Below are 22,937 nucleotides of genomic sequence, written 5' to 3' on the forward strand. Positions count from 1 at the left end.
TATGATAGTGACTTTTTTCCGTTGCCTCAGATCAAATATAAAACTTTTTGTGTTGGTTACACGTGGATGTGCTAATGTGTTTAGGCTTGTTACCGTACACGGCAATCGCAACTTTTTAAAAACCTAAAATATATTTTTGTGACGTCGGACCACTTGGCTTTTAAAAAGGTAAAATAACACAATAGGGCGACATGGGATTCATTTTTAAGAATTTACGACAGCCAAAACTTGTACTATAGTGATTGAATCGCCCGATCTCTTTATATATTTTCGTTGTGAGATCTTAGTTTGAACGCGTTTAATTAAGCGATGGAAAGTATATGTTTAAAACGATTTAAAAACGCCAATGATTTTCCATTTTGTCATGCACACGTTATCAAGATGTTTCTTAATGTCAGCTGCATTGTCGGGTTGCATTAACACGGCCTGATGTCATTAAAGCAACACTTTGAATGAGACTTAATTTGTATGGAATTTTCTGTTTGAACTAAAGTCCCAGTGTACATGTTAACTTTCAAATTGAAACGTAAGATCTGTATCCAGGCTACTCTGTCATCTGACCAAACCGTATATAAGGTAATGTTTATATACTTAAGTCAACCGCCCCTTTCTCGTTAGCTGTCCCAAAACAAGACTCCCTGTGTAGCTGGGTTAACAAAGGCAGGTTTCGCCTGATACGCGTCTACGTCGCTTTAAGCTGTTTCCCCACAAATTAAAACAATCGCTTATAAAGGGTGTTTATGTTCTCCCACGAATTAAAAAGCTTTGATTAAAACTTTAAACTGCTATTGTTCCGAAAATAAGAGGGCATTTCCTTGTAAATTGGTTATATCTACATAAACATCTTCTGAAAATTGTTTTGAAACAAATGAAGATTATAAACGTTTTTGTTCAACAACCAGCGAAATCGTGTGTACAGGTTGTAAAAATTGCTGATACCATTTCGGTTCACTTGAGACCACTCTATATACGTTTTTTTTTTGCTTTAGTTAATCGTTTTGCAAATTCATTTAAGACCATCAGGCAAGGTACTTATATACATTGATACTTGCGTCGCATAAAACGTGTTTTGGTTTTGCTAATACCGTTACATACCGTTTAAAAAAAAGACACCAAAACTACACTCGTTGACTAAACCTAAATTACCTCCATGGTGCACTTGACTTCATTGCAAAGTTTCGTTATCTTGGACCCATGGAAAACGACATAGTTCAATATTGCTTGGTTTGTTTATTATCTTGCTGGTTTTATGTGCGTTAATTTTAGGCAGATATAAGTGACAGTCGCTCCCACGATAACGAAAAATAACAGTAAATGAATAATATGATGCGTCTCTAACACACTGCTTTTGCTGTGAATTCTAGGGTATTTTTGATCTTTTCTGAACAAAACTACATGGTGATAAGAAATTTACAATACATTTTTATCTTTCAGCCTGAGTTTCTCTAAAGTCAACCGGTAATGTCACATGGTTGCCAGGTAATGACGTGTGAAAGACTTGAGGTGGTTGAGAACACTCTTTCTACGTGCTCACGTAACGAAAAACTACATCTTCTGGTTACGGAGTGAGTATTTGTTTTAATGTGACGACGCACTTAACAAAACAACTAGGATCGATATTATCGTCGGGCTAAAATTGCGTGATAATTTTTTACACTTCTAAATGTAACTTACAAGTACGTAAAACCGAATGTCGGGTGTCACTTTTTACAACATGTAGACACGGCATCATTTTTGAATTGCTCGCAAAGGACGATAGAGTTAAAATACCATCGCGTACCAAAACCACAGATCAAAACAAATATGATACCACAGATTTCTTTCCTATGTGGCGTGGCTCCATTGTGTGAATACATTTTGTCAAATCCACGACTTCTGTCAAAGCAGCGTTCCAGGCAAAACACACAAAACATTGAACGGAGCTATGCGACTCTGCCTCAATACACAAAAGTTAATGTGAGTGTTTGGAGTAACGTTGTCACGAACAAACAATATGCACAATATGCACAACGACCATGGTGTAAAATTGTGACAAAAACTTGGCAACACAACCCCAACTCGTAACAATGACAGATTTGTTTTAACTAGGGTATCCGAAAAACCTTGGTTTGCAATGGCATACAGAGGTTACACTTGTTGAGAATATGCTTCTTTTTGTAATATCACACTACCTAATTCTGACAGGGAAAAATTCGAACAAAAGACCGCTGCAGTATGGCTTCATCGTAAATAGCAAAGGGTTTTTGTATGTTGTTCATGTTAGGACAAAAAAATCCTCCACTCGCTTTTCAAATGATAAAATGCAAATGGTTTTTATGACCTTTTTTTCAAATGCTGTTGCATCTGCTCCCATTAGAAGAGTATACCTGTAAGTGATGTCGGACATGTTTTTATCCGGCTAGTAAGCTACTTGAGATCCCCCGTTTGTGGACCAAATATTACAGCAATCGGTCTGGAATATGATAAAGCCCCCACAACACAAATGTATGCATGTAATGACGCTAGGCATCAGCTTTGATCTGAACAAAGTGAATAATGTATGTACACTATTAACAAAACAAGGCATAACTAGTTAAGGTTAAGTCCAAGTCGGGCACTAACTCAAGAAATGAATGACTATTTGAGAAGGTTCGTGTGCTTGCATTAATTACAGAAAAAACTTATTGTTTGTGATCTACTGCGTCATCCAGTGGCTACATTTTACTCTTTTTGAAATTTAGAACCTCGCAGTACGCCAGGCATGGGAAATGTTTCACACCAATTCAAACTTCAGGTCTGATCCTAGATATATGCTCCTCTTGACTTAAACATCTCGCTCTGTATGCTTGACGCGGCTTAGCAGAAAAGTCTTGGTGAGTGAATATGCTTTGATAATAATTAGTGTTTTAGAAACGAACTGTTAGTGGTTTACTTAATTGTGTTCCTTTTTAGATATATTTTGATTTACCAAGTTGGTTTGTCTTGCCGTAATAATTTTTTGTACATATTATTTAAATTTTTCGCTAGATTGGCTTCGTAACCCTCGCGCTAACATACTGAGGTATTCATTACAATTGCAAAGGTTCATGGTAACCGGGGCAACATTTTTTTTATGTCCCGGGCGAATTTTTGTATTTTACAACCTACTTTATACTTCTTTAATAGCAAACCTGCTTCATTTATAAAGCAATACGACCAAGAGACTTAATACCTGACACTGCGATGTTACGTACGATCTTTATGGCGACGACTAAATGCTGCAGAAGTAAAAAGAAGAAAAGAAAGGCTGTCCAGGTATACACTGGGAAAAGGGCAGAGTTTCTCATTTGTGTGTTATATATTGGAATGTGTTGAATGGTGTGAAGAAAAAATGTTTATGTTGGTCAAGAATCTTGCGGATTGTGCGACAAATAAAGTAGTGAAATATTTATTTTAAACTTTATTGCGGTCTGTCCAGTTTTTTCCTAATATTGAGTTTTCTCTCCTGAAGCGGACATGTACTTCTTTTACATTTTTAAAGTGAGGATGGTTGCAAAACATGTTTGAGCTGCGTTCAAGTTTTAGAGCGTAATATACGCGTTTAACACACATGTTATAAACTTTAGGACTTGCTTTAATATTTTCATTGAGTTACTAAATTGGAACATACGATATTTTCAAAAAAATCTGTTGAAAAAGTGTTGCTTATAGGTCACATACAGTCCTATCCTACAGGGTTCGAGTTTTGAGACAAGTATCTCATGTTTTCAGCCATCGGCCAAGAAACGTCAAGCCTGACATTTTCACGTTGTCACTCATTTTAGTTAAATCTAAATTAATAATGTAAACAGTAGGCATCTAGAAATCTAATTGCTATATGTACTGATGTTTTGCCAGCAGATGAGAATTCGATCATGGATTTTTACAATTTAAGTTTACAACACCGTTATGTCTTTACAAGTTTATTAGTGATTAATACACTTTGTACAATTCACTTTTTGACAGGCCATCAAAATACATGCAGATTAGTCACTTCAAAGTCGGAGATATAACATAAGTTTTGGAACACTAATTCAAAGAAATTTTGTAAAAATCAAACCAAGTGGCAATTGAAAACATGTGCTTTGTATTTTGCAAATATCAATTTTTGCTATAGAAGTTTGTTTAGTTGTTTGAAACTACTTTAAATTTAATTTTTTAACAAGCGACAGAAGGGCACACTTATATAACTCTCGTTTATTGTGTACATCCCGATCTTAGGGGCAACCCGTGTAGATCCGGTCGAAACAATCCATGCGATACCAGTGCCAGTTGACGGATGACCACCATACCACCGTGTATAAACGTCTCCACCTCTGGAACTCACAGCATTTCCGTCCTATGGATAAACAACACCAAATATTTAACTTCAGGCTAAAATGCACACGAATTTTGGTTTTGGTGGTGTTTAAAGCTGAATTTTGCACAGTGAAATAACAAAAAAGAATCCTTTCTATAAAAATGGAATGCATGACTATAAAATTCAAACGCAAAGGGTGTTGTTATGCAATACTTGTGCGTAGCTCTAGCCGGGCTACCTGGTACGACGAAGCCAGCCACACGTCGACATAATCGTATGTCGGTTGATCAACGTACATCATCCAAGCTTTCTGGATGTATTTGTAGAGTGTGTCATACATTTCAGAAGATTCTATGTCGACCAATGTTGCCCCGTAAAAAGCACAAACACTGGCGGCAGCCCACTTTCTTCCATTAGTGGTTGTTGCAACAATCCGTGGGAGCCAGTAGCAATGGCCTCCGTACACGACTCCTGTACATGTCCCTTTTTCTGCCAATTAAGAACATGTTCTAAGGATTTTACTATTGGTTGCAGTTTTAAATACCACATTAGTTGGTCCTTGGCATTATTTGCCACGACCCATGTCATACCGTTTATTATCTCTTGTATACGATGTTCAATTCTGGTCCAATTCACCATAGGTTCGGGACCAGGAGGTCCAGCAGATCCCTTTAAACCCTGTGGTCCTCGATTTCCAGGTCGGCCTGGGGGGCCTCGTATTGCTGACTGGTTAGACGGACCTAAAGGCTGTTCAAACAACGAGTCAAGCGGTCGACAAACTAAATAATTTTGTTGGTGTTTTAAATGACTAGCAGACTTGCTCACAACTATCAAGAGCAGAGCTAGCTTGAACAACACGTACAGAAGCATCATATTCAGATATTAGACCAACTCTTGTTTTTGTGTTGCTTTGGACAGAGAATAACTGGAGAAAGTTATTTGGTGTAACACAACAAGCATTTTGTTAAAAAGTGACAGTCAAATGATACACTTCGTGTCATTTCGAGATTTGATTGTGGTGTGTTTGACATTTGATTGTCGCATTCGTACAGATTTTGACATTTTGATTGGAAGTGTAATTGACCAAGTGGCGCCAGTCTGCAATACCACAAATGCTGTATAGGTTTAGTTGTCAATAAATACCGCAGCAATTTGCAAAAGTCGATTACCTGCTTAAATTTCGTGATTTAATTTTGAACATTTTTGCGATACTTTATGAAATAATTTCAACAAATTCCTAATATATACAACCTACACTTAACCTATCATATACAACTTATATTTAAAATAAACTGCTATTTTAATATTTTTTCTTATTATTATTTCTGTAAATATAAATCGCAACTTAGGGGATCTCTGCGGTTATTTCTCAGTTTGGCAGCGCGAAATTTCAAGCTTTTAAATGTTTTGATTTTGTGACAGATAAATGTAAACAAACTATTAAATTGTGAAAATAATGGTCAGTATGGTAAAGCTGTTGAACATAGACAATAAATATAGCTTGTGAATAATTGTATGGCGTTAAATTTGAAAGGCATGTCTCTTTTTTGCCTAGCATTTGCCAAAAATGGAAAAAAAAAACGCTTTTATGTCAAAAAATAATTTCTTTCAATAATATGGAATGAAACTACCAAACTCTAGTGTAAGCTCTTGCAATGTTTTAATAAGTGCAAAACAGTTACAAGCAACTTTTGTGCCCGTGTGTAACTGTATGAAAAATTTTGAATAATGAATGGAAAGTGTTTTTTTAAATAATTAAAGTCTTTACCTAACATTTTTGCTAAGGTGTTTAGATTAAATTACATAGGCCAAGTTAGACAAGGTTTGAGTTCGGGATGTTGATGTTTATGTTTCAAAATTTTTCTATTACAAGTGTTTGCAAAGTGAATACTGTAAATAAAATGTGAATTATGGTTACAACGTTTATAGGTGATCTGCTGCACATCATTTATGAAATTATTTGCACGAAGTAATTTTCTAGTGATATAAAATAATGCCATTGGTTGTTTAAAAAAGCCAGTCTGCAGAGTGTGGCAGCTGCAAGCACGATTTTTGTTGAAAAAAAATTTGTGCACGCCAAGTTTTGGGGTTTAAATGCATTGTTTTTAACTTTGCATGTGTGGGGACCCATGAGTTCTTGTCTGCAATAACAAGTAAGGTTATAAAAGACAGTAAATAAAATAAGACCTATTATAAATTGAGTATAGGGAATATATATATTAACGTTTTAAAGTAGATTATAGTGTATGTGCAATAGCAAAATGTGCTAAGCCCCCCTTCTGGTATTTTAAATATTACTGCCTTTTGTTGGCATGCGTGGTCACACAAGTTACCTGAATCTCAAAATCATTTTATTTTTGCTCCACAGGTGAAAGTTTGTTGCAGCATAATGTGGACATAATCGATATGCAGTAATATGATTAGCTTCTCATCTAATGCAGCTGTGGTACATCTTGATTTCCCTTAGCCTTTAAAGACTGGATTAATTTATGTTTTACTGTGTTCATACAGAAGCTAAAAAGACAGTGGTAAGTTGATTCTTTGCATATTTTTTTATTTATGGCAGTGGTTGGTATCATTTATGGCAGTGGTTGGTAAACTGTTGGTCACAGCCTGGTTGTGAGCCCAGTTGGTTCCATAAAACTACCTTATAAGGGTTGTGAAGTATTTAGCTTTAAACTGAAGGAATGACACTATTGGGCCTCTTATGATCTTTTAATTAAACAGCTGATATTACACACATGGTATTTGCTCTTGATCTTTGTGTTGTTTTATTTGATTAGGCTAGCAAAGCATATTGTACCAAAAATAAGTTACACAAAAAATTGATTACATGCAAAAAGAGTTTAATAATTTTAAGATTTACAGTACAGACATAGGCATCGATTTTTTAGGAATTATCTTTTCTTGTGGGGTGGTGAAACTTGGTCAAGGATTTCTTTCAACGCTGCAGTACTTTCATGTAAATGGCAACAAAGTAGTTTTTGGTGTAACTTGCTGATGAATCACTGAAGCGACTGCGTGGCTTGCCAGCTCTTGGAATTTGTGGCAATGATATTCCGAGTTGTCTTGCGTGCTTTTCTGCCTCTCCAAAACAAGCATGTGCGTTTTTATAAGAACTGCCATCAGCAGCTAATGTGTCAGCCAGTGTCCCCATTTCCTGTTGCATCATTCCAGTAGTGATGTATAAGGATGTTCAAAGTAGAATATTAAATCCGGTCCGATTTGAATCAAATTTTGCAGTTTATATTGGGTAATTGGAACCGATGGTAAAAATGTAAACACATGCGTTCGGTGCCTGGTCATTGTACAAGTCGCATAAGACAGCTCGCCAGCGTCAAATCAGTAGGCGCTATAACAACGGTGGTGCTTTGGATGCATAATTAGCGATTAGCATGTGACGCTTGTTGGTGCGCATCTGAGCACGTGATTGTGTTTATGCAATGTGCTTTGCTACGTTTTGCCTATGTTTAGCTATTTTCCGACTTTGACAAAAAAAAAACAATCACAGTCATGGTGTTAGGCAGCAACTAGAAGCATGGGATCTGTTAATATAGCAAAAACAGTAATGTTATGCCAAAACATATGATATTTGGTTGGTTCATTTTTTAACCCATGATAAACAATAAAATGTAGTGAGTAGACGCTGCAAATGTTAACTTTTGTACCGCAGAAGTGCTGGGTTTTTTTTTCAACTTTGTTTGCTAGGCTGCTTGTATTTTTTTAGGTTAACAAATGTTATATATTTATACAGTAGGGAGTCTATGTCAGTCATCTACCACCAAACCAAATTACCTCAGCATGCTCACAACATAGTTCACCCAATGAAGGCAATAAAAATCTTTAAATAAAATTGGCCTGAATTAACTTTTCATGGTTATGCTAATGTCTTTGTAAATTTTAGGACATTTCGTGTCATAGCAGTTGTGCAAAGTTTTTTTCCCAGTGTTTTTTTTGTTGGTTGTTTTTATAAAATATGTTTTATTATGTATTAAACTGGTTTGCTTTCATTGTTGTCAAGAATAACAACTGCACAGTTAAAATGGTATGAGAGTTGGATTCGATATTCTAGATTTGAAACAATAATTTTAGAATACCCAGTTATTCTACTTTGAACATTCATAGTTGTTTTATTAAGTTATCATGCTGCACAATTTCAGTTTTGGTGAAGATTTCACCCCTAAGACGTTATTTAAACTTAATAAACGTGCTTCGGTTTTATGTGTCAAGCAAAATGTTGTTGATCAACATAAAGAGGAAAAAATAAACTCGACTTTTTCAAAAGCAGCGATAAATGTTCTTTAAGTTCTTGTCGTCTGCTTGGCCGCTGCATGACCAAGGTCACTAAAGGTCAACTTGTAGGTATTAACAACATAGTTAAGAATGATTTTCTTTATATTTGACAAATCAATTCAAGAATCAATACTTAAGTCATGTATAAATTAGGCTATATTGTTGAACACTAAGGACTGCGAGCTATTGAAAACGGTGTCAAAGGGTTGTTAAACGGTCTTTCGGCGTCTGTACTGTGAGAGGTTACTACAGGTCAATGGTACTCATTTTGCAAAGCAAAGTTTTATGTATACCTTTGTGGCAAATGGCTTTTTTATTTATAGTGTCTGTAATACAACTGTTACAACTGCTTTCTAGAAAAAAAATGTTTTTAAAAACTGACCTTGGGCGACAATATGAAGGTCAAAGCAAGAGATTAAATTGAAAGTATTTTTTACTGTTTTTGTAATTAAGTGACAATAATGATGCAAAAAGAATGGAGACAAAACGCTTTTAAAGTTGGGTTAATACTTTCTAAAAAAATTTCCTTAGAAATCCAAAAATATCTGCAACATTTGTTTACTGTAAATCCGCACAAACACATGTGTGGGGACCCATTTGTTTTTGTTTGCAAAAACAATTATATCTGTAGATCCAATGATGTGTATAGTAAATTGGTACATAGGATATATATGGAATATATCCTGGAAGTATACTAGAAATCTACCTTTCTAATTCAATTTAGGTTTCAAAATTTTTTTGCATGTAGATTTTATATGTCAACATTGATTTTACTGGGTACAGTTATGCGCTTGACCAACAAATATAAGCAAATAATTTTGCAACATTACAACTGTAAGAAGTTTTACAAAACAATAGTACAGATGAATCCGGTTAATCGCATCATCCATTTGTCAAGGGCATTTGATGCAATTAACCGGATTATGCGATAATCCGATAATCCGGTTGCTATGTAAACAGTACATGCCGTTAACAAAAGTGCTCATTTTCACTTCCCCTTGCAGTGACGCTCAACTATGGCAACGGAGCAGTATTTTCTCTTTCGTTGCCGAGAATTAAAAAAGTACTCTCAAGTCAAAACTAGATTCATTACTCTCAGCGCAATACATGACGTCATGCTTCCTAACTGTCGTGGCTATGGTGCAATCGCCCAAGTGTGTTAAAGAAACAGTAGAAACGCATACACACTCTTCAATTAGCGCACACGCCACAGTTCCCTTAATTTGTGCTTTCTCTTGTAGTCAGGTTTATTTGAAAATATATGTTACATCGCATCGTAACCAAGGGGCCCAACATTTGAATTTGGTAACTTCCCTATAACTACGATTTATGACGTTTTAGTCATGTTTTGGGTAGTTTCCCTTATAAATGTGCTAGGTCACTCGCCTAATATACACGTAAAATGGCCTGTTGTTTCCGACCTATTTCGTTTTCTAGTTCAAACCAACGCGTTAAGCTGCAAAGTACTAGGTGCATATTTGCAAGCAAGCCCAAACTTAAAAATACACGACCGAAACCTGGTCAAACTTAAAACTTCGGCACATTCTACAGCGCAAGGGCGCTAAGCCGAGCTGCGTCAGTTTCTTTTATAACCCGTTAACCAATTGACAAAAAGAATAATTGATTTCAGCAAACCTTTAAAGACTCAGATTGTGGCACTTCCTTCTAGCTTACTCAGCAAAACTGCAGCTGCAAGATAGCGTGACTCTCACGTAATCAACGTGTAATTGTTGCTTCAAAAATTTAAACCAGCAACAAATACTAGAGGAATAAATGCTTTTCTTAATCGGTGATCTACCTGATAAGTTGCGCAAGGTCACGAACATAAGACAAAATATGGCAATCATTGGCACCTTACCAACTACGTGAATCTAAACAACATAGTTATACTTGCGATCTAACATTTTTACAACCATTACGTGTTTGGGCCATGAACAATATAACAGAAAACATTTTTAACCATTTGTTTTACATTTAACATTGTTCAAATTTTAACACAGTTTAATACTTTATGTGTAGTTCGCACTTAGTAAGAAATTACAATCAGCGTCTTTGCCGGAACACCAGTTAACACGTTGAACTCTTTATTTAAACGCTTGTTATATCACTATTGGCGATTAGATAAGCCAACAAAAAAAGATCAATGTGCACGGCTTTGAGTCGATGAGATACAAAGTTCCGTCAGTCAAATCCGTCTATGGTTGGTGTCGAGGCTTTGCTTCGTTATATTCTGTTACATAGCTCATACACACCTGTTTGTGCCTGTTATGATGCTCTAAAATGCCAGTTTTGAAAGTGCAATTTTATCCAAATATGTCATAATCAAAGTGTTCCATATTCCATTGTAAAGAATATTTTTATTAAATTGTTTGAACTTTACTACAAAGCGTAAACGGGGCATTTTTGTTTTATTTTTTGACAAATGTACCGTCATATTTAAACGCCCGAATAAAAAAATTTTTAGGGACAATCTTTATTTCCCCAAACGGGGCAAATTGAAAAGTGTTTTCATTACAAACATGCTGGTCAACCTACAATCGTTTCGATTTGTTAATTTCGCAGCAAAACAAAATGATTCACTTTCCTTTATTTCCCATATCAATATAAGCCTTATTGTTTTGTTTCTAGTTTATGCATTCTCGTAGCAAAACGGTTACACCCAATCTCATTTCATCGTTGAGATGATATCACCTTCATCCGACCCCATATCTCTGCAGCAACCGATAATTCAGTAGATGCGATTTGCACAAGATTAATAGGATTCGTCGACTACACCATGTTTATCAACATTCCGATACTGAAAGGTACTTAAATGTAATACAGGAAATTTTACTTTTTTGTAGCACACAGCAATAAAAAGCTGACATATTGATTGCCAACGAAAGAGAATTTTATCATAGTTGTTGATTCGCCGAGTTAATAAATGGTTCTAAAATGGTCAAGAGGTTCTAAAATATAGCAAGGTTGTTTAGTATGTTACTTTGTATTCTCCATTTTAGCTTCAACCATTTTCGTTTAAACGTTTATATTACCGTTGTACACGTGCTTGCAACGTAGCATGATTGGTTTTTAATTGGGCTGCTGTTATGCCTTGGTATTTCATTTTATAATTGCGTCACAACATTAAATTTATCAAACACTTGGGCAGCTTTGCTTGTTCGTGCAAGGACAGCGGGCGACGGTATCACACAGTGCGATGACGTCAACTAGTGTGACGTCATCACGCACCGTTGCCACGACAACGCGACGTGTTCGAACAGCGAGGGTTCGTTCGTCTGCACCTGCGATGCTGGGTTTACCGGGGATGGAAAGTCGTGCCACGCGTTGACCGATCGGTCTACTGACCCCGTGTGGGTGTGCGACCCCGTACACCCCTGTTTACGGGGATTTCCCTACCGACGGGGTGCAGTGCAGCACCGATGCAAGTTGTGAATTCGACGACAGGAAATTTACTTGCGATTGCAACGATGGTTTCGAGGGAGATGGGAAGGATTGTGATGACGAAGACGAGTGTGACGCAGACAATCACCAGTTTGGCGTCAGAGCGAGCTGTTACAATGAAGAGGTAAAGCAATTTCGTTTATAATCTCTAACAACCCCATTAGTGATTGTTGTTGAAACTCCACCCCACCGCGTGATTTGCTGCCCCCAACACTTAGCCCTCTTTGCAAAATCCTCTTATATTTGTGACAGGATTTCTTTTGATTACAAAATCTTTGAGACAAAGTTTTTTTTACATTGTACTAACGTCCATCTTTAACAGCAAAAACGACTATTGTCCTTACTACAGTTACCATACTTTGTCACAAGAAAACCGAATCTTTGTTTTTCCATTACTTATTTTTGTTACACTTTTCCACAGAGCGGTTATGGATGTTCCTGCGATCCCGGTTTCAGTGGTGACGGGTTTAGCTGTGATGACGTCAATGAGTGTGACGACATCGATGTTTGTGGCGTCAACTCAACTTGTGGAAACAGTTTCGGTGATTATGAGTGTAGTTGTCATCTCGGATTTGTTAAAAGCGGAGACGATGGTAAAACCTGCCAAGGTTGGTAAACTCGGACAAAATATAACTTCATCTATAAGGCTGATCCGAGTATGAATATGTTTATCTATAAGGTTTTACCATGTAAAAGCGTCGAGTCAATACATGATAAGCCTATAGGGGGCTGTGACGCAACTACTCGACCCCGGAAGTCCGTTTTTTTCTTCTTCCATGATCGACTTCCTGGATGATCAACTTGAACTCTTCTACTTCCAGCTCCTCCAACCTGACGTTGATGTCGAATTCGTGAAGTTGGAAAATAATGTCGTGGGTCACGTGATTGTTGTCACCGGCAACTCGTCGCATGACGTCACTGCAGCAGGTTTTGACGCATCAGTGGTTGAGGCTTTGTTGGGGCGTCGAAACGTTTCTTCGGGAAAACCAACTGCCCTTGCAGCGCCATTTGTTTCCCTGCAAGTAATAATACCCTGCAAGTAATAATACCCGACAACTACAAGAAATTTATTTCACAACTGCCCGATTCAAGCAAGCTTAAAGATGAATTAAAGGAGCAGTTAGAAGAACTGAATTCTGCTGAAATATACGGAGCCACTGCAGTAGCTTATATTCGAGTTAACCAGCAGCGATTGAAGATAATTCTACTGATTTTTTTTTTGAATTAAAGCTTAGAAAATAATTGCACTAATCGTATGTTACATGTCCCATGCTGTGACCGACGTATTGTTGATGAATATATATGTGTGTGCGTGTTGGTGCCACGTTTTTTGTTCAATTGTCACAAACTGTTGCATTTAGTTGTACTGATTAAACTGTAATGTAATTGAAATAAGTTAATGGCTGCGTAGGTCTTGATTTTATTCAGACAAAGACAGTACAGAAAGTTTTTCCAGCCTAGTCGCCTAGGCTATTACGAAAATCGTTGCACACACAAGTTTAGACGAGAAACTGTTTACGAAATAGTGATTTTAAAAGAAAAATGCTTGATAAGTCTAAATCACACTGTAATCAGTACAAATTGTTCCATACGTTTTATCAACAAAGGGGTCACCAAACTACGACTCGAAAGTGTTAGGTCATTATATAGCCTAAAAAACGAAGCGTGAGTTATCCGTTCAGAGTGGTAAGTCGGGCCGAGCTTTTCGGGCTTGGGTTTCTTAAAAAACGGGCCTGATTCGGGCCTGACTTTATGCTCTGTGTCAGTATTTTTTTGAATAAATTTAACCAGCTAAGAAGCCAGTTGCTGGACCTGAACTAAAGTAAAACAGCCCTGAAACGCCTTGTTTAAGACCAATTGTCTATTGTGTTTGTTGTCTTGGTCTTTTCTGAGGCTTTAATTAGTGTATACGCCTGTCAATCAAACTTTCGGGCCTAACGGGCTTCCCAAATTAGATTCCGGGTCGGGTTCGGGCTCCAGTTTCAGGCCCGTTTACAACTCTGTATCCGTTAATATTTAATTCACTGTGAAAGTTACATCACAGACAAGGCCACAAGTATCAATGTCTTCGGTACTATTCGCGGACCCATGCCTCGTTTTTAAGTGTGATTAAATAAATGAGTATTGCCAGCGAGACTCTACTAGCCTATTCCACACAATTTTACTATTTGACAGTAACACTATCTGACTTTAAATCAGAATGTAGCCCTTGGTAATTCCACAAAATGCAAGCCATGTGCTCCCCGCGTGTAATTTTTTATTTAATCCGGCCGCGCTGTGAAAAAAGTTTGGTGACACCTGCATTAAACTGATTCGAATTTCCTTAGGACGCGGGCCGTAGTTTGTGGTGACCCATTTAAGCAATGATAGTAATAGCCATATATTTGCTAGTGAAAGTTCCTCTGTTTAATAAGATTATCACATTTTATAGCTTTACGGTGCTGGGACATTTTACGTAGACAACATGGTAGGTACTAACATTATTTTTAGGTTTTTTAGCCAACACCTACGTAGGCTAGTCTCTACTTCGACTTTGAACGTGCGAATCTAAATGCCGAGATTATTCCTAAAACAACAACAACAACAAAACGAAAAAGGGCGCATTGAAGATTGTTTTCCTCTCATTTTTGATCCTGTTAAAATCTGCCGTTTAGGCAAAATGATTTGGCATTTATTATTTAACCTGTGGTGTATCGGATTAAGGATACGGCAATACAATTTATTTTGATATTTTTGTTCGTTTCCGAAATATGGACTTATTATGTGAATTAATCCAATAACAAACGTAAAATTTTGTCTATGACGTATTAGCTTAAATCATGATATAAAATATAATTAGTTGAAAAATTATTTCTACAAAAAAAAATATTTTCAAAATTGAATTCGAATGCAACCATCGATGTAGCGCGCCTCAACAACTAACAGCTTGCCACGTTTTTTTTCGCCATCATACCGCGTGTTGGATGGAAACTTCGTTATCTGGTAAGTTTTATGTGAATTATTTCTTGCATTCTTTGCGTAATTTTATGATTTTTAACCATTCATATTAATACTACGATTTATACATGGTATTGACTAAAAATAGGCAAGTGTACAAGTATTTTTGTATGTTTTTTTAGACGTTTTTCTGTGCTTTACCAACTTCAATTCAGTCATCATCCATCGACCAACATACCTCAACTTCAAATATTTATTTGTATGTAAACATAGGAGTCTGTCGTGGGTCAACCGGGTTTGCGGAATTGTTAGGCCTACCTTAGGCTAACTGGCGCTAGGGTGAGTGACCTATTCTTTGCCGAGGTTGACTCGTAAAGGAAGTCTTCCTCGGTGATCAAAGAAAGGTCCAAGTCTGTAGAAGTGCCACTATGTCAGCAAGTTGGCGCTAGGGCTACAGCTAGAGTGGCACTCGTTAACTAAGGGTAGGTTATAGTTAACATAGGTGGGGTACGTTTGGGATTCGCGTGCCACATAGGGTCTTAGCTTAGATCGATTTCTAGCTAGGTGTGGCGCGTTGCTAAATGGCCTTAGCTAAAATAAGGTGCGCATAGAAACACGGCCTTGGCATGGCCTCCACCGCATGCGCTGGCCGCGGTGCAGACGATACGGAGTAGGGACACCGCTATTTCCAATGAAGGTCCAGGCTCGTGGACCAGAGGAGACCGGCTTGGCATTTTGCCCGAAAAGTTTCGTGAGCCACCCTGATAGGGCGCAAACTGTTGTTAATTTTTTTCCAGCCCAACAGTTGCGTAATTCATTTGGGTCCTTGCGGGGGGACTCTGAGGGCAAGGACAGTGATATTATGTTGTTAAGTTATACGCTGTAATTATCACTGGACCCTTTTAAACAAACTTTTGCGCCTGTCCTAACTGTAATAATAGGGCTATTGTGGTTTTGTTTTAGGGTTTTGACCAGCTTTCGTTGTCCTTGCCTACATGCAGTTCAGTTATTCTTTTTCTGCAAAAGAAAATTTGAACTTGACATTAAGCATGGGCATAAGTCACTTTTTCGATTCAGTAGAAGTGTAGCCTTATAATAAAGTGCGCTATAATAATGCCTCTGAACCCCATTATGCTGGTCAAGCCCATATTTTTCTTGTGGATTTAGGTTAACTTACTTAAGAATTATTATGTCAGTTCCGGTTTCTTGCTTGACCCAGCCACCTTGTCATTATGGGGCAGTGACAATTTAGGTGGTTGTAAAACATGACAGACTCACTTTCTACTTTTTTAGGCTAATTTGAGCGGTTGTACGCAGTGCAGTTATTTGAGGTTAGTTTGTGTACTTTTTCGTCGGCGAACAGGGGTGTTGGTGGTTTCACTTATATTTTGCAACCTTGTCTACCTTTCATGCTTAGACACTCTTTCTTGATGCTGGAGATGACCTACTGCAACGGCCTTCAAATTTTGTTTGTGCAGAAGTTTTTACTTGCGTTTTCCCTCCTTCATCAACAAAAATGTGTGCAGAGTCAACTTTATCTATCCTATCATTTCTCTTTAGTAAGACCAGTTCTTGGGGGGTGTTGTGCCTTTTACATCAGCCGTAAAGGTCCTTGTTATTGTGTTTTTGTTTGTTACATACTTTTCTAACCATGTGAACCACCAACGCCAAGTGTTAAGAATGTAGTTCAAAAATGAGAAGTGAGACCTCTGTACTTGGTTGTCAATTTTGTATTACTTCATTCAAGGTGTGTATTACTGCAGTATTGGTTTACAATTAAATATGAACTGTTTTGTTTTATTTTTCAGATTTTGCTGTTGATTGGATGATGTTACTGTATTGTATCATTTTACCATAATTGAGCAAAAATTGTTATTGTGTCTTCCTGCAACTTTTAAAGGTAACTGTCATAACAAAAGCCATTTTTGCAGGTTTTAACAAAAAATATGATGTGCAGGTTTTAGCAATAAAACATTTTTTGCAGGTTTTAACAAAATCCACTTTTGCAGGTTTTAACACAAGCCAATTTTGCAGGTTTTAACACAAGCCAATTTTGCAGGTTTTAACACAAGCCAATTTTGCAGGTTTTAACACAAGCCAATTTTGCAGGTTTTAACCAAAAGCCGTTTTTGCAGGTTATAACTATGTGCCATTTTTGCAGGTTTTTGACCAAGTGCCATTTTTGCAGGTTGTAACCAAGTGACGTTTTTGCAGGTTGTAACGAAGTGCTGTTTTTGCAGGTCTCAACAAAAACCCATTTTTTTACAGGTTTTAACAGTATTGTTTACCCTGTTTTTGCAGCTACTAACATTCTCTTTTTAAAATATTAACAAATTTAATTGTTTTCTGTTTTTATAAATATGTAACTTTTTTTTGCAGGTATTAGGGCTTTTGTTTTCAACATGTTTTTAACTATTTTTTGTTTCGCAGGTATTAGGGCTTTTGTTTTCAACATGTATATAACTGTTTTTTGTTTCGCAGGTTTTAGGGCTTTTGTTTTCAACATGTATATATATAACTGTTTTTTGTTTCACAGGTTTTAGGGCTTTTGTTTTCAACATGTATATAACTGTTTTTTTGTTTTGCAGATTTTAGGGCTTTTGTTTTTAGCATGTGACTGTTTTTTGCAAGTTTTAGGGCTTTTGTTTTGAAGAAGTAACTGTTTTGTTTTGCAGGTTTTAGGGCTTTTGTTTTAAAAATGTTAATTTTTTTGTTTTGCAGGTTTTGGGGCTAGTTTTGTTTTCATGCAACTGTTTGTGTTGTTTGCAGGTTTTAGGGCATTTGTTGTTAAAATGTAGCTGTTCTTTGTTTTGCAGGTTTTAGGGCTTTTATTTTCAACAAGTATATAACTGTTTTGTTTTTCAGGTTTAGGACTTTTGTTTAAACACAAAACCATATTTTGCAGGTTTACTGTTAATCACTTTTGTTTTTAACATTAAAGGATTTTATTCGTAGATTAATCGTTCTTTGTTTTAGAGGTTTTGTAGTTATGCCATCGTTTTTAAAAATTAACAGGGTTTTGTTTTGCAGATTTAATGTTTTATGTTTTGCAGAGCGTTTTCAGTTATAGGTTTTTTTGCAGGTGTGGGTTTTTTCTTCTGTTTTTGCAGGTGTAGGTTTTTTCTTCTGTTTTTGCAGGTGTAGGTTGTTGTGTAGGGTGTAGGACTTTATTGTATTTCTAAAAGAGCTTACATCATCCAAAAATGTTGGTACTCCAGCAGTTACTTCATTGAAGACACAAAACAAATGATATATATTTAAGGTACGAAAACCAATTTGGTGTTTTTTGTGTATGTTGGGGTAATTTTTATCTACATTATATATTTGAAGAGGTATGAGCAAATTTGTTTGGTCAAATAGCTTTCTAACAAATTGCACACATCACAAAAGTGCACTGATCCCCACTTTGGAATTATTGATTTGAATATTTGAAATCATTTTATCTCTACTAAATGTGTAAGTTTAATCGAAGAATGCATAATACAATAGTTTAATGTACATGCACACAGATGAATCTGATTAGCTGCATACCTGTTAATCCCATATTCTGTTTAGTTGCATAACATTATGCAAAGTAAATTTGTTTGCCTGTCTCTGTATATTTTAATGTAAAGTATCTTTTTTGAATGTTTTGTTCATCATCACTTTTGCATTTCAGGTTGTTCAACCTCTTTTGATGAAACAAATACACCAATTTTCCAGCCAAATGTACTTCAGCAGTTACTTCAGTGAAGAAACAACACAAGTGATATTTAAGGTACAAAAATTGATTTGGTGTTTTTTCGAGTATGTTGTGGGTTGTAAGTGGTGCATTTTAAACCAGTGTTAAACTTTGTTCCGATTTATTTTTATCCACATCATATAAAGAGATATAAGAACATTTGATGCCCAGTGTAACCATATATCTAGTTGATTGCATTGCATAAAACCTTGGGTTTTTAAATTCTGGTAGCATTATTGGATATTTTGGTTAGTTTGTAGTGGTATCGTACAAAACATTGTCAAATATAAAGAAAATTGGGAACAATTTGGTTTTAAACAAGTGTGCTGGTGATTCACTGCACAAAACGTGGTTTAAAACTACAACATGTTTTGGTTAGTGCCTTGTTTATGATGTTAAACAAGTCTTGTTAAGCCAATGCTAAACGTTACAGCAACGTGTTGCAATTACTAACTGAATATAATTCAAACATTTTTTTATGATTTCGACGACTGTTGCATTCTATGGGAAGTTTATTGGGCTTTAAGTTTGAGTTCCTGTGGTTGCATGCATTAGTGACACCACTTAAAGTTACATCATTCTGACACCTTGCATTTTTGTAAAACTTTGCGCCTATGGGTATCTATATATTTTAAAAATGTAAACTTCACTTTTTTGAGATATTTTATTTATCTTTGCTTTTGCATTACAGGCTGTTCAACCTCTGGAGATGCAATTGATCTTGATGAGCAAATATACTCCTCCTTAACTGATTGTGCCATCTCAGTAAATACTGTGACGAAGCGAACCTGCAGCAGACTGCACAAAGTGTCTGAAAAGCATCACAGACTTTATTGCAGTCATTCCACAACTGATGCGGTACAACAGGTTGTGAAAAACAGATAAAGTCTGTCAGGGATACTTTATAGTGCCTGTTCATATGTGTGCCATTCATGCACAAACGTTAAGACATTTATGTAAACAAAACACAGGTGGCAAAAACAAACTTTTTCACCCTTGCTTCTTTACAACAAGTGTAAACATTTTGACATTTGGAAAAGCGTGTGACGTGCATTTCCGATTTGTTCCTGCCTTTTTTGCTAAAATTGTGCTTGTTGTTAGTTCTTAATTGAATTATTATCTGCCTAGCAGGGAACTATGTGTTAAATCTGACTTAAAAAACAAATTCTTTGATAAAAAAATAATTTTATTAATCCTACACCTTGAGCAGATGAAACAATTGTAAAAAGTTTACAGTTGCAAAGCCACTTTTATAATTTGATACAACATGGGGCTTAGTACTTGGATAATTTTATGCATTGGGCAACTGAACGCCAATTAAATGAGAGGCGTAATATTTGACAATTTACTGTACACATAGTTTTACTACTCATATCACATTACTTTCTGATTTGTGTTTTTGTAACACTGCAATATTGCTTTCATAGTATGTCAGGCATAATGCTTTATGCTGAGTGCATTATAAATTGCTTTGATAGTTTGAATTCAGAACCTTTAGATGTATTGCCAAGCACTAACATGTTTTCATATTTATTTGTTTTATGTCTAATTATTAAGTGATTTGATACTTTGAATAATGTACGACATGTACATTGTTTGTTTTTTACCTGGTTTAAATGCTTTTCATCAAAACATCGCCTGCAATGTCACTTATATACTTGATTTGTTTTACAAAATTGTGTCGTTGTAAAGAAAATCTTACCCATAATGCAATGGTTTTCAAGCTATTTCATTTGTCATATTATTTTTATTATTATTGTTCATTATTTTGCACAAATTTGTGAGTTTTGAAACTTAAGTTTTGAAACTAATTTCATTGTTGAGTCAATACAATTATTTTGCTTTACTTTCGTGCCAACATTTTTTGTTTAAGTTTGTTTTAGGTCTTCTGATTAATTTGGGATGGTTTGTTAATATTTTAAAAATGTGGATACAGCTGCTAGATTTAACTTACGCAGGCAGTTTGATAGAGGGAAGTAACGATGTACACGTTAAGAAACGTTTTTGCTCACAGTTTTTAGAGCTGTTGATACTTTCGTCATGTCTTTGTTAAAACAGATACTAATGACAATTGTCTTAAGTTTCAACCAGAGAATAATTTTGTGTCAGAAATATACGGGTAGAAATACAAATAAAAAATACTGAACAGGCGTTTCGTCCGCCAGGTTGCATACTTAAACAAATTTTAGCATTTTTGCTTGTGCTACAATATATCATTCAGTGCTATATTTTGTTGTTTTGTAGTGAGTAGGTGGGATTTTAATTGATAACAAGCTCATTCAACATATTAAACACATTTTGAACCGGACACTGTCAAACGCGAAGGGTCGAAAAAAGTTTTATTACATTAGGGCAGTGTTCATGAAACTGTGGTACGCGTACCGCTAGTGGTACGTTAGAACTTTTGAGGTGGTACGCAAGATTTAACAAATATGCTAGTCCGGGCGATAATTAAAATGGGCCTGTTTCTTGGTCTACCAATTTAAATAGGGTTTAGGATAGGTGGTACGCAGCGATATAGTAAGTTCTCAGGTGGTACGCGGTCCATATAACATTGAGAACCACTCTATTACCCCGTGCGAACTAAAAACTTGGTTTTTACAATTTATTCTGAATGTGCTTGTAGGTTTTCTCGTAAAGTGTTTATGCCGTAGTTGCTAGAACTCAGGTGCAAATTCAAGTTTACGCAAAACGGATTGTGTTATTTTGAACTTGAAGGAATTTAGTTATTTAGTATGACTTTTATTATTTCAGCAAAATTCAAATCAAGTTTAACAAATTTGGGCAAAGTTTGTTTGGAGAAGGTTAAAATACCCGGGCAAAAAATGAAACCAATGTTAATATAGTTTTACAGACAAATAAAATTGAAAAATACGTTTTAGTCAATCGTTTAAAAATTTTGAGTGGTTCTTAAATATTCGAATTCATTTGTTTAATTTTAATTATTTATGTTTATGTTACCGTTTTTGGTTTACACTTGATGCTGTGATATTTATTTCTCCCGATCAACGGACTCATATACAGACATAAAAAACTCTGATCGGGATTTGTCCCTGGAGAGTCCTGGGTTCGAACCCCGTGAAAAAAAAACACGAACTCTTCGTTTGCAGCAACGGAAGCAAATAAGGAGATAATACCAGTGCATTAGTGCAATGTGAGGTGGTTGCTTGTAATAAGGTATCTGTGTTGCGTCACAATTAAAATAATAAGTCATAATGCCGATTGATTTTTTCGCCCCTTACAAATAGATTTCTAACACATGGGAAAGTTTTATTCGAAAACAATCTTTTCACAATCAATAATATGACAAAAGCGCAACATACACATAATGTACTTAACGACTTATCAATAATAAGCAATACTTTCATTAAAATATTTCTTACAAAAACACACACAAATTTTGTCGCAACTAGGCAACGATTACTTTATTTGTCACATCGTTATTTTTTTTTCCATGACTACTTTTTCCTGATTTGTAAACAGAACGGCTTTAGTTTTACAAATTACCATAATTCGAGTGTATTTCTATGGAATTCAAAGTTATGACGATATTGGACTCCTATTTAAAGATGTCTCACAACAGGGAAAACACCGTACGGAGGAAGGAATGCACACGAGGCGTATATTTAATGCCACGTCGCTGCATGTCTCGTTCCCGTTCATTTTCTGACGGAATAAAACGTTTTATGTACGACCAATTGCAGTAGGTTCTGAAAAACCTCAAACAGAAGTTGGGTAAAAGGATTGAAAAGGGGCAATTTTTCGTTTTGTGTTAGCTATTTAATAGCGATTCATGGCTTACCGCGTGCTGAAATTTGGGCAAAAACAAAAAAAATAACCCAAAAACGGGCGAAATTTTCTAGCAATTTATTTTCAAGGAGATACATGCTCCTGAAATTGGGCAACAAGATTCGGAATTTTTTGCAAATACTATGTTTTTCAAAACAAAGCGCATAATAACTACAGTATAACAAAACTGTAGAATCTGTTCAAATGGCTCTGTGGCCCATTGAAAATGTCTTGGTGGCCTAAGTACTGGGCCATGGCCCACAGTTTGGGAACCACTGCTTCACGAGGTGTGGTGCACCCACAAACACAAAATGTCGGGCAAGCAGGGGGGTTTTTTTGGTCGCCGACGTTTGGCCGATGTTTACACCGGTGTTCTCCCGCTGAACCTGAGCCAAGACACTGAGTGCCGCCGGAAAACGAACGCCCCAATGCCCGCTAGACGGTCGTGTGGATACGATG

At 36.3% G+C, this 22,937-nt stretch overlaps 2 protein-coding genes and 1 long non-coding RNA gene across 7 annotated transcripts; 2 read left to right on the plus strand and 1 right to left on the minus strand.

Moving 5' to 3' along the window:
• Positions 1-3,967: 3,967 nt before the first annotated feature.
• Positions 3,968-5,232, minus strand: LOC145238742 (uncharacterized). The gene is made up of 3 exons (XM_080101995.1): positions 4,888-5,232; positions 4,536-4,786; positions 3,968-4,336 (listed from the first exon to the last, which is right to left on the minus strand). The coding sequence occupies exons 1-3, from the start codon at positions 5,168-5,170 to the stop codon at positions 4,148-4,150; spliced, it is 723 nt and encodes a 240-aa protein (XP_079958121.1). The 5' UTR covers positions 5,171-5,232; the 3' UTR covers positions 3,968-4,147.
• Positions 5,222-13,426, plus strand: LOC145238743 (uncharacterized). Of its 5 annotated transcripts, none has more exons than XM_080101996.1 (6): positions 5,222-6,450; positions 6,666-6,825; positions 11,219-11,394; positions 11,739-12,155; positions 12,453-12,639; positions 12,757-13,426. In XM_080101996.1, exons 4-6 carry the CDS (start codon positions 12,010-12,012, stop codon positions 13,072-13,074), a joined length of 651 nt encoding a protein of 216 aa, XP_079958122.1. In that variant the 5' UTR covers positions 5,222-6,450; positions 6,666-6,825; positions 11,219-11,394; positions 11,739-12,009; the 3' UTR covers positions 13,075-13,426. The 5 variants fall into 5 exon arrangements, with proteins under 5 accessions (XP_079958122.1, XP_079958123.1, XP_079958126.1 ...); XM_080101997.1 differs by having other exon boundaries at positions 12,853-13,426; XM_080102000.1 differs by having other exon boundaries at positions 12,453-12,573; positions 12,853-13,426.
• Positions 13,427-16,788: 3,362 nt separating this feature from the next.
• On the plus strand, positions 16,789-20,485 carry LOC145239628 (uncharacterized). The gene is made up of 3 exons (XR_013862351.1): positions 16,789-18,230; positions 18,627-18,725; positions 19,381-20,485. It is a non-coding gene; the product is annotated as an uncharacterized LOC145239628 (long non-coding RNA).
• The last annotated feature ends 2,452 nt before the right edge of the window (positions 20,486-22,937 follow it).

This window comes from Phallusia mammillata, chromosome 7 (assembly GCF_965637545.1).
Source record: "Phallusia mammillata chromosome 7, kaPhaMamm4.hap1.1, whole genome shotgun sequence".
NCBI classification, from domain to species: domain Eukaryota; kingdom Metazoa; phylum Chordata; class Ascidiacea; order Phlebobranchia; family Ascidiidae; genus Phallusia; species Phallusia mammillata.